At 43.1% G+C, this 15,333-nt stretch overlaps 1 protein-coding gene across 2 annotated transcripts in view; it reads right to left on the reverse strand.

Annotated features, from left to right (window-relative positions):
• Positions 1-15,333, reverse strand: part of RNF17 (ring finger protein 17) — a 109,866-nt gene that overhangs the window by 27,245 nt on the left and 67,288 nt on the right. For both annotated transcript variants that reach the window (XM_089512671.1, XM_089512672.1), the window contains exons 27-31: positions 14,101-14,264; positions 12,150-12,269; positions 11,085-11,165; positions 9,518-9,646; positions 2,118-2,174 (exon numbers count right to left, since the gene is read on the reverse strand). In XM_089512671.1, coding sequence (XP_089368797.1) covers positions 2,118-2,174; positions 9,518-9,646; positions 11,085-11,165; positions 12,150-12,269; positions 14,101-14,264 — 551 coding nt within the window. The remainder of the gene's footprint in view (positions 1-2,117; positions 2,175-9,517; positions 9,647-11,084; positions 11,166-12,149; positions 12,270-14,100; positions 14,265-15,333) is intronic.

Raw genomic sequence — 15,333 nt, forward strand, 5'->3', positions numbered from 1 at the left:
TCAAGAAAAAATAGTTAATCTGACAGAACCTGTTGGGAGCACCCTTCTGCAAAGAACTCTCCAGTTTAAGCAAATTTATCTAGTCTACAATGTTTTGTGAAAGTGGCAGATATGTCCCAGGTTGTTACTCTGCAAATTTCTTCCAGGGGAGTGTTAGGTGAGCGGGCCACTGTTGTAGCTGCTTATCTGACAGAATGTGCTATCATATTCCTTCTTAATTTTTATTATTCTGTCTCAAGAGAGGCAAGCTGTATGGCTTCTTCTTCATCAGGCAAGGAAGTCTCCATACCAGTGCAGTCACAGATCTGTTTGTATGGTTTCATAATAATACTGGGGCTGGATGGCCATCTATCCCAGGGAGGGCTTTGATGGTGAGTTCATGCATGGCAGAATGAGGTTGGACTGGATGGCCCTTAGGGGCCTCTTCCAACTCTATGGTTCTATGAAATGCAACTTTTTTGGTGTCTACTAAGTCACCCAATTAAACTAGTTTCTGAGTCAGGAGGAGATGATGTTTTTATTTGTTGTCCAAAAGCCATAGTTTTGGGAGTGCAGACAGGGTGGTCATTAAAGGCTTGTTGGTCTCCTTAAAAGGAAAAACAGAAAGATAGAGTCTAGGTACAGGAAAATGTGGATGTCCTGCAGTCTCAAGTGGGTCACAGGTGCTATCATCACCTTGGTGAATACCCAAGGAGCCAAGGCCAACCTGAAAGGATTGGAATTGATAGTGAGCATTCTGGTGACAAAAAAGAAGGCACATACAGTCTGCCAGCACCATTTGCGGGCTTGCCATCCATGGAGTTTAGCTCACACAGATAGCAAGCCCGGGAGGACAAAACGGCGTGAGTTCCTGTGGCACACACACAGCGCCATGCATGGAAGAGTGCCACCACTAAAATCAAAGAGGCTTGAGGTACCATGGTTTTTTCCACACTCAGGGTGTGTGTGTGTTCCTGGAACAGATCTCCCATGTATAACAAGGGCCCACTGTACATGATGAGGCATGGACAAGGACATGAAAATAAGTTTTTGAAAAATCTATACTGAAGAGATAGTCCTCTAGGAAAATGTGCTCTTGGACTGTCTGGAGCCTTTTTTCCCTCTGGAAATGTCTGTATTTTACAAATTTGTTCACAAATTTGAGGTTTCAGAATTGGGTGAATGCCATCCCCTTTTTTGAACACTGTAAAGGGGATTGAGTATACTACCATAAACTTTTAATTTGAGGGATGCTTTCAGTGGCCCCCGATCTAACAGGCGATGCATCTAATAGGCTTAATACATTGCTAAGTTCTTTGAGAGGCTTTTGGAAGGTGAGCACTGCAAGAAGCAGTGCCCTGGTTATTGGCTGAATTCTACGGTATAACCCTTACTTATTGTCCTTACTTCCCACTGATTAGGAGAGAGACCATACTTGTGTGAAATAAAAAATCTCCTTCCTAATTTAGGAGGGAGACAGCCATAATGTTGGTTTATTTCTAGGGGGTTGGGTCCCTTATGATCCTGCTTGGGTCTCCCTATGGAAGAGAGGGAAACTAGGATCAAGACCAGGCAGGCTTGAAAGACCTGAAATGTCTACGGCAGGAAAAAGTGTGAAAGGGATGAAAATATTTAGACTTCTTGGTCTGTCTTTTTGTATTTTTCTTTGGAATAGAAGGCATGGTCTTCTTTATCCCTTGTTTCAATGAGAATGTCCTTAAGGGCCTTCTCTCCAAAAAGGAGGTTCCTTGTGTAATGGACTGTGGCTAAATTGGATCAGGATTGTGTGTCTCCATTCCGATGTTTTAGACAAGCCAACTTTCTGGTTACAGTGGCAGCAGCAATGGAGTGGAAAAAATCTGGATATCACCTAAGAAGGCTAAAAGTGGCTCTTTCTCCACTGGCTGAGAATGATTAATCTTCCCTAGACATACAGATTTGCAGGTATGTGGGCAGGGTTTTCACTAAAATACTTTGCTAGGATATTCCAAAGGGCTTTGAACAGGTGCAGCACAGAGCCATATGTATGAGTTCCAGAAATCACAAAGAAGAACCTTATGTACTGGATTCAACAGGTTAACAAGGTGATGATTAACTGAAGAATTGAAGAAAAAAGTCAACGGAATATTCCAGTTTACCTCATAACTGATTTCACAGTTTTCTTCCAACTGCTCTTCATCTCCATTTGTTATCTCCTAGAACATGTAAGTAAATGAAATGTCTTTTGCTTTACCTTTTGGTAACCACATACTTTTAGAAAATTAATATCCACAGATTAAACTATCTATGGTTTCTCTCATATATATATTTCCAAAAAGCAAAACCTAGTTTTTGTTATTTCCCCCCAATTTATTTATTTTTTATTGGTGTGACATTATGCCTATACAAATATACATTTTACAACTTAATATTCCTGTCTCACTTATGTACAGTTATGTTTATCATTCTACCGTCGTTACTGTTATAATTGAAATAATATCTAAATAAATATAAATAAATGAACTTTCCGCTGCTTGAGTGTTGTTATACTCTTCTTTTTCTGTTGTATACTTTGTACTTCCTTTAAAAACCTTTAAACTACATGACTGTTTCTAGAAATTGCTTCTACTTCCATTTAAAGTTTGTGTTTTATGTAAACTTCAGTATTTTACATGTTTCTTTAATTTTACTGATCCTACTTTTATATTTATGCATTTTTGTACTACTTCAATTTTTATACACACACACAGACACTCATACCACCATATTTGTGGCTTTGATATTTGCCGATTTGATTAATATGTTCTCTCTAGGAATATCTAAGTCCTCCAGTGCAACTCTATGGTCAGCTTTAACTAAATGTTGCACTGAAAGACCTAGAGATTCCTAGAGAGAATACTCTACTAGGCATTTGTGACTCCTCCAGTGCAGTTCTATGGTCAGTGTCTGTCAGATGTTGACCACAGAGTTGCCCTGGAGGACCCAGAGATTCCTAGAGAGGTGTCCACTCAGGTAAAAAGATGGTGTTTTTGTTATTTGCGGTTTTCCCATACTCACGGGGCTCTTGTGCCCCTAAATCTGGCGAATATGGAGGGACAAGCGTATGGACAGGTTGCTTACCTGTAACGGTATTTCTTCGAATCGTCATCTGCGAATACATACAAATGGGTTGTACTGCGCCTGCTCAGTGCTGCTTGGAAAACTTTTAGAATCACTGGGCAAAGTTAACTGCAACTTTTTGGCAGTAGCTCTGCCCATCCCTTATAAGCCCCTTGCGTTCCCACTCTTTCCCCAGTTCCGAAATTTATGCTGCGTGAGTGACATGAGATTGAGCCAATATAAGTCGAAGTCAACTTTTGGGACCAGAAATGGGGATTTTTATATGACCTGTGGATAAGTTGAGGGTCAGACTTAAGGGGGCATCTCTCTAGCCGGCCTCCCTTCTCAGGAGGAGGGAGGCTGGCTGGAAAGAAGGCTGTGAGGGGCGAACGTGCGCCCTTCCCAGCCTTCTGTCTAGCTGGCTTCCCTTGTCAGGAGGAGGGAGGCCAACTGGAGAGAAGGCTGAGCGCCCCTCCCTGCCTTCTTTCTAGCCGGCTTCCCTTCTCAGGAGGAGGGAGGCCAGCTGGAGAGAAGGCTGCAGGACGAACGCGCGCCCTTCCCAGCGTTGCCCCAGGTGGGCTTTCTCTTGTGGAGGGAGCCCAATTGGGGAGACCCTTGGTTGGAGGACCCCACTGACCCTTGTATACGTCTACCCCAGGATTTTGGGGACCATTTGAGGCAAAAATTTCTTGACTTATAGTCGAGTATATATGGTATGTATTCGTAGATGACCACTTGAAGAAATACCGTTACAGGTAAGCTACCTGTCCTTCTTTGTGGTCTCTGCAAATCATACAAATGGGTTGAGACAGACAAGCTTAGGTCAGCGGCGGAGGGAGTGTCATGCGACCCAATCAAAGTTCAAATAAAGGTGAGTTTATTAATCACAATAAGTTGTCTGAACCAAGAACTGTGTCAGTCATTCTTTGGTACCTCAATAAATAGCATACATCAAGTGAAAGACACAAGGTACATAAATAACACAATGGATGAAAGAACCCGTTATTAATACTTCAATAAAAAGTACTTAAACCTGAGTTTGAAGACATAAGCAGAAAACCATATATTAGGTCATGCAGGACCTATGTAAACCACATAAATGATGTAAACCTAGCCAATTTGGCCAAAGACATTCATTTCAGCAATGTAAACCGATAGAATGTAGTACAAGAACATTCAAATCAACATGTAAACAGAAGAATGCAGTGCCATCAATGTAATCCTGAAACCAACACTGCCCTTCCAAAGGCTGCGTCCCATTTGGCCCTGGTGTCCAGTCTGTAATGTTTAATGAAGGTCAAGGGCTGGGACCAAACAGCAGCTTTACAGACATCCTCCAAGGGGACCCCGGTCAAAAATGCAGAGGATGCCACTACTGCCCTAGTTGCATGGGACTGAACCCTGGCTGGGAGTGGTCTGCCCAACAGTTCATAGCAGAGGTGGATGGTACCAGCCACCCATTTAGAAAGCCTCTGCGCAGTCACAGGCAGTCCCTTTTTCGGTTCCGAGTAGCATTGGAAAAGTCTCTCGGAACGGCTCGAACCCGCAGTTCTGTCCAAATAGGAGGCCAAAGCCCTCCGCACGTCCAAGGTGTGCAAACTGTGTTTGACCTCAGTGGTGGGGTTCAAAGCCAGGGCAGGCAGGACAATGTCTTGACACATGTGAAAAGCAGACACCACCTTAGGCAGGAAGGTAATGTCGGTGCAGAGGACAACCTTATTCTTATGAAACCTAAGGAAAGGCTGGTCCCTCCGTAGGGCACAGAGTTCACCCGCATGGTGGGCAGAGGTGATGGCCACAAGGAAAACAGTCTTCCAAGTCAATAGTCTCAAGTCCGTTGTGGCCATGGGTTCAAAGGGGTTGGATTGTAAGGCAGACAGCACAGCATCCAAGCTCCGAGCCAGTGTCAGTACCATGACCGGGGTGTGTGTGTGTGTGTGTGTGTGTGTGTGTGAAGGTTGCAAAACCTTTCAGGAAACTCTTCACAAGAGGGTCCCTGAAAAAAAGAAAGTTTGCCATCAAACTGGAAATGGGAACAGATGGCAGAAGGGTAGCACTTAATGGATGTGAGGCACAGCCCCGAATCCAAAAGTGCCATCAGGAGCTCCAGCACCACTGGCGTTGTTACCTGGGCTGGAGAGAGGCCTCTCTCAAAGATGAAGAGAAGAAATTTCTTCCACTTGGAAGCGTAGGACTTCTGGGTAGCCGGTTTCTGGGCAGCCAAAATCACTGTCCGTACCGAAGGGGGTAGCAAGGCTAGGGACAGAGCCTCCAAACTATCATCAGCAAGCTCTCTATGTCCACGTGCCGAATCTGGCCACTCTGGAAGGTGAGGAGGTCGAGACGGAACTTGAGACGGAGGAAGTCTCTCTTGGAGAGGCGCAGTAGGGACGGCAACCACGGCTGTCTCGGCCACTAAGGAGTGATCAGGATAGCATTTGAGCGGTCCGCTGTCATCTTGGACACCACCCTGGTGATCAGTGGGAACGGAGGGTAGGCGTAAAGCATCTCTCCTGACTAAGCAAAGCCGAACACGTGTCCGAGGGAGTTCTTGTTGCGCGCCCAAGAGCAGAACTGGGGACAATGGCTGTTGCAAGTGGTTATGAAGAGGTTGATCCGGGGAGTTCCCCACTGACTGAAGAGGTCGCTGACCGTCTCGGGATGGAGCCTCCACTCGTGGAAGACGGTGGACGATCTACTGAGCTGGTTGGCCAACTCGTTCTCCTCCCCTGGCAAATGGATCGCTTGGAGGAGAATCCGCTTGGGGATGCACCAGTCCCAGATCCGGAGCGTGATGTCCAGCGAGGTTCAAGATCTGGTGCACCCTGCTCGCTCAGGTAGTACATGACAGTGGTGTTGTCTGTCAATAACTGAACTACCTTTCGAGAGAGGCTGGTCTCGAATGCTCTCAGGGCCTTCTCCACTGCCAGCATCTAGAGAGCGTTGATGTGGAGAGATTGCTCATCCAGAGATCACTGGTCCTTGACCAGTAGTCCCGACATGTGGGCTCCCCAACCTTGCATGGAGGTGTCTGTGGTCAGGGTGACCTCGGGCTGCTGAGGCGAAAAAGGCATGCTGATGCAGATGTTGTGTGAGTCGAGCCACCACTGAAGAGAACGGGCAACCAGCCTCGGAATGGTGAGCCACTTGGAAGGCTGGTCCTCTATGGTGTCGAACACCAACAGGAACCACGACTGGAATGGTTGAAACCGAAGCCTTGCCCATGAGGTCACGAACGTCGCTGAAGCCATGTGACCTAAGACCACCTGGACATCCCTGGCCCTCACCCGTCTGTGTGCTAGACAGGTCCTGATGGAGGAGCAGAGAGCGAGGAAATGGTCCCAAGAGAGATAGGCGACATAACCTTCAGAGTCGAGAATGGTGCCTATGAATTTGATTTGTCGGGATGGAGTGAGATGTGACTTTTCCAGATTGACCACAAGCCCAAGGGAGGACAGGAGAGACAAGGTGAACTCAACATCTCTTTGGAGCTCTTCCACGGAAAGCGCTGCAAGGAGCCATTCGTCCAGGTAGGGGAAGACCCTGGAGCCCTGCTGGTGGAGGTATGCCACGACTGGGGCCATTCACTTGGTGAAGACCTTCGGGGCTGTGGAGAGGCCGAAGGGAAGGACATTGTAGTGGTATATGTTGGTACCAACGGCAAAGGCCAGGAACCTCTGGTGACTCTCGAATCCCCTTGTGGAAATAGGCGTCCTTCAAATCAATGGTTGCTAACCACAGTCCCTGGTGCAATAAGGGCAAGATAGAAGCCAGAGTTACGATAGGGAACCGACGGTATGACAAAAAAGCACTGAGAGATCTTAGATTGAGGATTGGTCTTATGCCCCCATCAGCTTTAGGCACCATGAAGTATCTGGAGAAGAAGCATTTAGGGGCCTCATCAGACTCAATGGGCAAGATAGTGCCCTTGGACAAAAGAGTGCGTACTTCGTCGAGAAGGGTGTCTGATGGAGTGGTGGAAACAACCGTGCTTCCTGGTTGCAGCCTTCATCCGGTACTTGTAATTGAGCTGCTTATCGGTCTCCTTGTTAAACAAGCCGGAATCGAAAGCCATGTCCTCGACCGTAGACTTGGCGCCAGGATTGAGGTCTAAGGAACGGAGCCAGGCATGTCTCCTGAGTGCGATGGATTTCGCCGAGCAGTCCAGGGAGGGCCAGGCCAAGGTGATGAGCCAGCCATCAATAGAGTGGGCTTCATCCCTAATTTCCGTGAGGACCTGCTGGCAGGGATGACAGGTGAAATCTTCTAGGTAGTCCTGGAGAAGCGAGGATTGGAGGCACCGGTTGACTTGTGGAGGTACCGAAGCAGATGGAGAAGATTCTCCAAAGTCAAACTCTTAGACAACTTCGAGTGAGCTTTCTTATGAGCAAGCGTTACCAAAGCCTCGGTGTGGGCCGAAGGTTTAGCCCTCTTGGTCAACACGTGAGGGGATCCATCTCCCGCATCTGAGGGAGCGTGCCTCTTCTTGGAGGATTTCGAGATCGTGTCCTTACGGGAGTTCACCTCCTGGGCCGAACTCTTATTGGAGCCTGACTCCGTGATTCTAGCCTTATCCTTTTCTGAGGACTTCGGCTTCGAACCGTCTCCATCGGCCGCTTGCCTTTTCAAAGGCTTTTCGGTGGTGGTACTTGGCTCAATGGTGGAGCTCTGGACCACAGAGGCACTAGGCTTAATCTTGGCGCCCTTGGCCAGATGCAGGAGTGGCTGATGCCGATTCCAAAGCTGCCGGCGCCAAACCCAGCCAGTTGGTATCCTGAGGCTTAAGGACATCTTGATAGATGGCCATAATCAACCGGGAGTTGTGGTTCTTTCTAGCCTGAGGGGTGAGGGACTTGCACAAAGCACAAGCTTTGGTGTTGTGATTTTTGCTCAGGCGGAGGAGACAAGAAGATTGGGGGTCCTGTACCGGGATCTTACCCCCGCAAACGTCACATTTCTTGAACAGTGCTGGAGACATCGTCAAGCTGAATCGATTCCAAAGAGGAGTCAAAGACACGCCGAATGGTCAACAATACATGGGGGGGGGGGGGGGTCAGATGAAGAATGGTCAAGAACGGTACGAGTCAAAGTCCAGGGAACAAGTTCGAATAACACAGAGTGAAGTTCCTGAAGCAGCTAACGCGTCGGAAAGAAGGAACTGGGGCATGAGCGGGAACGCAAGGGGCTTATAAGGGATCGGCAGAGCTACTGCCAAAAAGTTGCAAAGTTAACTTTGCCCAGTGATTCTAGAAGTTTTCTGAGCAGCACTGTGCAGGCGCAGTACAACCCATTTGTATGATTCACAGAGACCACAAAGAAGAAATATATATATTTCAAAAAGCAACCCTTGTTTTTGTCATTTTATATAAGGGACACCATTTTACTACCCCACTGTATATAATGGGACTTGAGTAGCTTCAGATTTTGGTATCCACAGGGACAGGTATCTTAGAACCAAACCACAATGGATACAAATAACTTATGCGTGCTGTGGAATTATGGGATTTGCAATCTGTTGAACTATTTAGCTTTCTCTGTCAGCAAGCTCTGAGGCTATAACAAACTACAAATCCTAGCACCCCACAGCTTTTAATTGGCATAAACCTCTAGTCTGCAGCTCAACTTGTACATGCTATGAAATATGCTGAAGTCATGACAAATAAAACTTTTTAGTCTTTGAGGTGTGACAACACTCTCTTTGTAGTTTATGCACTTGACATAATGGCTGCTTGCAGACATGAAATGGAAGTTTTACTTTCCTCTTGTCTAACACTTATAAAGCTGTCAAATTTCTCTTTCAGTTTTATATGCAACAGTAGCACATGTGGCCATGCCTATTAATAAAAGAGCAATTACTCCAAGAGGGCTTAAGCTGACCATGAAATGAAACCTGGTTAACTTCCAAGAGAGCTTTCTTTGGCTAGTTTGGGCCTGACTGTCTAGCTCACTGAAGCAAATGAAGACATCTTTCCCCTCTAGTGTTTGACTACCACTCCTGCCACCAGCCTTACCTGATGATCTAATGAATTCTACTGAAAACCACCTTGTCTCAAAGTTTTGAGTTCCTATTCCAGAACTGCTCCTGGCTTTATGAAATACCTCCCTGATTTGTCAACTATTAAACCAGCATTAAACTACACAGAGAAAATAAGAACTCACTTCTGACTTCTGACCAGCTAAAACAGGGATTCCCAAACTTAGGTCATCCAAGTATTTTGGACTTCAACTCCAAGAAGCCCCAGCCAGCTTGGCCAACAGTCAAGAATTCTGGGAGGTGACATTCAAAACATCTGAAGGACCAAAGATTGGGAATCACTGACCTAAACAAATGGCTACAGTAAGCACTGTTTCCCCTCATCAAACCACAAACCATTAAAACAACAAATAGAGGTCCAGCACATTATACAAGGCTTTTTTTTGTAGTTCTATACAGTTCTTAAAGATGGAAAGAAAACATTACCAGTTTTGGCATACTGTCATCAGCATCTTCATTAATACAATGTTTATGGTATGCCATGAAGTATGATAGTGACATTCCAGCAAAATGGAGTTTAATACACACTTTCCCAGACAGGCTTTCTGAATGCTCCTGTTGGACAAACAAAACTGTTGCTATTACTTCTAACCTTATTTTTGTTTCATGTAGTATGCCAGCTTCTATACAGAACAAAGATACTGCAATACACTGAACAGGCACAAAGGATCCCAGGAACAGAGCACGCCTATGGACCAATGTTAAACCTGAAGTATAAAAACCCATCTCCTACCAGTATGTCAAAGAAATATAATACTGATTTAACAAAGAGATTGAAAACGCAAGTAAAATTCTGCTGAGTGAGGGCCAAGGGGTTGCTAGTGAAATGTATCAGAAACATTTTCTCTAAATGTCAAATTTCAGCTTATATGGGATTTCACAAACAATTTTTGGTGACCACCAGCTAATTAAAACAATGACATTGTGATCTTTTAATATCCTACCATTATCTTGTGTGTGTGTGAGCCTTCAAAGCCACTTGTTGATGTATGGTGATCCCACGGATTTCATAGTGTTTTCTTAGGCAAGGAATACTCAGAAGTCATTTTGCCAGTTCCTTCCTAGGAAATACAGCTTATAGCACCTGGTATTCATTGGCAGGTTTCCATCCAAGTACTAACCAAGACTGACCCTGTAGCTTCCAAGATCTGATGGGACCTGGTACATTTAGGACATGTCTTACTGACTAGTACTATATAATTAATTGTCTTTCCTAGTTTTTTGTGGGTATTTCGGGCTATGTGGCCCTGTTCCAGAACAGTTTCTTCCTGGTTAACATGGCCACATAGCCCGAAAAACCCACAAAAAATTATGGATGCCGGCCAGGAAAGCCTTCAACTTTACATTGTCTTTCCCCATAATTTATTTGCTCCTAACATTTGAGTAGTTCTGTTATTTGATTGTATTACATCTTGTATGATTTACTCTATAATTTCATGCTATGTTTTATTCGTTCTCCTCATCAGTAATCCTGCAAATTATTATTGTTCATTCTTTTAGTTTCTATTGCCAATCCTGCAGACTGTTACTATTTAGTTTTTAATTTCATTATTGCAGTATTATTATTTTTCCCACTTGTGAACAAATCTGTATCACAACAAGAAATTTTAAGATCAGGGGCAGAGTACCTATGGCCCTCCAGTTGTCCTGGATCCAATTTTCATAATAAATTACTACTTGTTATGCTAAGTAGATTGGATGGCAATTGTAGACCAAAATGTCCATGTTTATTTTCATTTTAAAATAAAAATGCCTTTGCTTCAAGATCATTTATAAACTAACATGGAAGTTGCATGAACAAACATGATTACACTCATTATACTTACTTTGGAGCCCAAATGCAATGTACCAAAACAACATACTCTTGGGGAGTTCTGAATATTAATTATATTGCTTATATCTGACAAAATGCACTGGCACAAAATCAAAACTAAATCCACTGACTGTGAAATAAGCAACTTCCATGCTTACATGGTTTATACTTAATGCTTACCATAATATGTATTTCAACGATTCTTTTTGTAAGAAGTTCCCGAAGGAGTTCAACTGCATCTTGCTGCCAGACACCTCCAATCTAGATGATACATGATACAGCAGTTAAACAGAAAATACTAGGAGTGGAAGAGGAAAGTAACCACGTTTGATAATGGTGAAGCATAAAGCTCAACTAAAAACTCTCTTTTCTCCAGCTAGACAATCTTAACTTGTGCACCCTTGCAGGCTGAAGAAGCCTTCAGCCTCCCAAACCTATGAAAGTTTATTTGTGGCTGCAGTGCCAGCTGAATGGTACCAATGCACTGCTCCATTCTTGTTGTGAACTGGAACTGCACCCCATTACTGACCAGCTCCTGTTGTACAGCAAGAAAAACAGCAGTGTGTGTGAAGATATTAGATACTGCTTTGTGCAATGTCCATGACAATGGTTATACCAGCAAAACACTACAAAAGGATCCCACCCCCTATTTCTATGTTACATCAAGCTTATCTGGAGAATATTGCAGACAAGATGCTTCTCATAGTACTGTATATATTCATGTATAAGTCTAGAAATTTTAGTGAAAAAACTTACCCAAAAAGCCTGGGTAGACTTATCACAGGTCAATGTAAGTACTGTACTTTAACTCATATCAAAAAAGAAACCATGCCCTGGTTAGAGGTCAGAGCTTAATCTCTTCTTGGAGCACCTAAAAAAAACATCAACCCCCTCTACTATCTCATCCATCCAGCCTTTAGGCTGAGCACAAACAGGTATGCCTGTCAAAACTTGTAAAGATCTTTAGCATTGTTTTCCTTTACTTCTGGCTTTACATCCTTTGTTACATGCTGCTACGTTTTACCCTCGACTTATACACAGGTCATATCAAAATCCACAATTTTGGCCCCAAAACCATCCCTTAACTTAGACATGAGGTCGACTTATACTTGTACAATATTTATGTCAACAGGGCAAATGCTGGAACTTACAAAGAAAGCTTTTCTTTGTGCACTAGATGAGCTGTACATATTTTTTTTCAAAATATAGTCAGAATTTCTCAAAAGGCAATATCTATCTACTCACTGGCACAACTTTAGAGAGGTGGCATGGTATGGCAAATGGAGGTATGTCAGCATAAAGAACAGTTGGGTAGAGATGACACTGAGGGATTCTCTCAATATATCCATAGTCCACATATTGTACCTAATCAAAAGAAAGCAATGACCAACCAATAAATCAGTGCATAAGGTTCATGGTATTGTTCTCTTTGAGAAGAATGTCAAGACAATGTCACAAGGGATCAATACAGTCAATATAGTTGTAAGATTTTTGAAGCAGTAATGACACAATAATCTTTCCCTCGTCTCATCTTAATTTCCTTAAGGGAAAAGATAATTTAATAAATAGCTCTTCCAATAGTCATCTGTGACAAAGGAAGACGAAGAAAAAATGGCTAAAAGATGCATAAAGCTAGAATTGTCTTCCTAAACTGCTGCTGCTGCAGTGGAAAGACAGGAACTGAGAGATATAGGCAGGAGGCCAAGAGAAGGTCAAGCATGTTCAAGGAGGAGGGGCTCTCACCAAAACACTTCAGCTAGGTCTTCACCAACTCTGTGCAAATGCAAAATGACCCATATATGTGAGTCACAGACATAAATGAAGAAGAGAGTCACTGTACATAACTTAAGCGAGTAGAATTCAGAGACACAGTCATTTTAGTCTGTAATATCAGTATTCAAAGAAAGAAAGCAGAACAAGTCTTTTAAAAACTATCTGTTTTAATATTATAAGAATTTAATTCCTTTTTAATGTACTTTTTTCTATGTTTTATTTGTACTGTTTTTTTTTAATATCGTGAAGCTGCTCTGAATCCCAGTTCTGGGAAACGAGCATGATACAAAAAACTATAATAAATAAATAATAAATACATCTACAAAACCTTATGTTACAATTCTCTTCACTTAGTCTCAAAGGCACTACAAGATCCCTTTGCATACTGATATTATTTAAGCCAATTATTAACATATTAATTTGCCCATTACTCAGGTATTTTATGCCCTAATTATAGCTGAAACAGTCATGCTCTGGTGGACCAGGGGCTAGGACCCTCAGTGGGGTGCACCACCTCCTGAAAACAAAAATGGGAGCACTTGGGGGTTGACTAGTTTAAAAAAACAACAATGGTGTGGATAAATTCTTATTTTACAGGAAATCACCACTAGTCAAGTTTTTTAAAAGTGCCAATTGTCACTTTTTTGCCCACGTGTGTTATACAGTTGGAGAAAGTTTGCCAGGAGATGTAAAAATTGGTGAGCTATAGGCAAAGCCACCTATTTTTCACTTCTACCCAAGTGAACTTCCTTTATTTCATTCATAGTATTTCTAAATTATCTTTCTATAATATGATGTTGAAAGAACTTTACAAATATAAAATACACCTCTCATTCATTCTACTTTGTTTCTTGTATTCCAACCCCCCCCCCCCCCGTGGATTCCAAAATCCGTGGATGCTCAAGTCCTGTAGTTTTCAATGGTGGCACGGCCACGTGGCAGCACCACCATTTAAGACAATGCCACTATCCCCCCCCCCCCCCCCCTGAAACCAGCCTCGCCACTCTCAATACAGCAAGCAGAAGGAGGCTAACTTTTCTTCCTCCTCTTCCCTGCCTCCAGTTGCCACTGCTGCGGCTCTTCCTTCTTTTCCTTCCTTCTCTTCACCTGGCCCCCATCTCTGCTCTCTTCCCTGTCTCCTCCTCCTACCCTCCTCTGCTGCCACTCATCCTGCTTTTCCTTCCTTCTCCTCTTCCACTGCCAGCTCCCCCATAGGCTTGTCATCTGCAGATGCTCAAATCTGTGGATGATAAGTCCGTGGATATGGAGGGCACACTGAAAAAGCTAAGGAACATCCCTCACTTCTAATGAAGAGCATGTACGGAAAAAATGAAGACACTTTTGTACCACCACCTTACATATAAAGGCATTAGCACACACATATGCAAAAAAGGGATATATTTCTTATACAAAATGTTTTTACCCTGATGATTCCATGACCAATTTCTCTTACTTCACCTCGATACCACAATGTATCTGCTGCCCTTACAACACAAGCTTCTCCTACTTTCCAACTGTAGGGTTCCAGAAGACCTAAGGATTTGAAGTTACTCTGTATATCACTCATCAACTTGGTTAGCTGTATTTCTAAAGGGGGGAAAAATAACAAAAAGGCATGTAAAAAGTTTTAATAGTCCCCTCCAAATCATTATAGTCATTTTCATACATTTGTATAGTGTCAAAATGTAAAATAAGGATATTTGACTAAAATCACTTAATTCCTCAATGAATACATTTGCCAATGTATATGTTTTTAGAACCATAGAGTTGGAAGAGACCACAAGGGCCATCCAGTCCAACCCCCTGCCACGTAGGAACTCACAATCAATTGTCTTAATATTGTTAATAGTTTAATTACACTGTATTTTAAAGTTGACTTTATGCACGTTTTTAACTACCGTACACGGCAATCATTTTAATTTGTAAACTGATTTGAATCCTAATCTGGGAGAAAGGCAAGGCATCAATAATGATTATCATGATGATATGTGTTTTAGAGAGACCATGGTCTGCTCTAGGAATAAAGGCAGCAACTGAGGAAAAAGGCAAAATATTTTTAGCATATACTTTCTAAAAGCTACAACCAATTTAGATCACTACAACAGAATTCACAGTCACCATTGTAAGCATGATAAGTGAACTAATGCAAGGATAATGCAAGGAAAATATAGAAAGGAAAGTAAGCAGCATAGCTTTATATAGATTGAAATAAGTTTTATTTCATGCCTTTGAAAAAGTTGATACCTGAACACTGATTAACACTCATTGCCATCCAGCCTAGACAGGAGTGATGTGACATAAAACTTAATTTTCCCTAGAGATTCTTTATTCATTTCTTTTTGAAGAACCAAGCACAAAGGAAAAAAAAAGATAATTCAGGTTAGACTGGGAAGGGCAACTTATTTTTTCATTCTACATCCTTCCACCGACAGCATTACTGCCTTTTCGAATGAGTCGCACCTTCTCATGATGTGGCCAAAGTACAACAGCCTCAGTTTAACCAATCTTGGCATCCAGGGAAATTTCCGGCTTGATCTGGTCTATGATCCATTTGTTAAGTCTTTTTGGCTGTCCATGGTATCCTCAGCACTCTTCTCCAGCACCATATCTCAAATGAATTAATCTTCTTGCCGCTTTCTTCACTGTCCAGCTTTCA

The sequence above is a fragment of the Sceloporus occidentalis genome, unplaced genomic scaffold, assembly GCF_023333645.1.
Source record: "Sceloporus occidentalis isolate IW3139 unplaced genomic scaffold, rSceOcc1.0.p SCAF_2, whole genome shotgun sequence".
Classification (NCBI taxonomy): domain Eukaryota; kingdom Metazoa; phylum Chordata; class Lepidosauria; order Squamata; family Phrynosomatidae; genus Sceloporus; species Sceloporus occidentalis.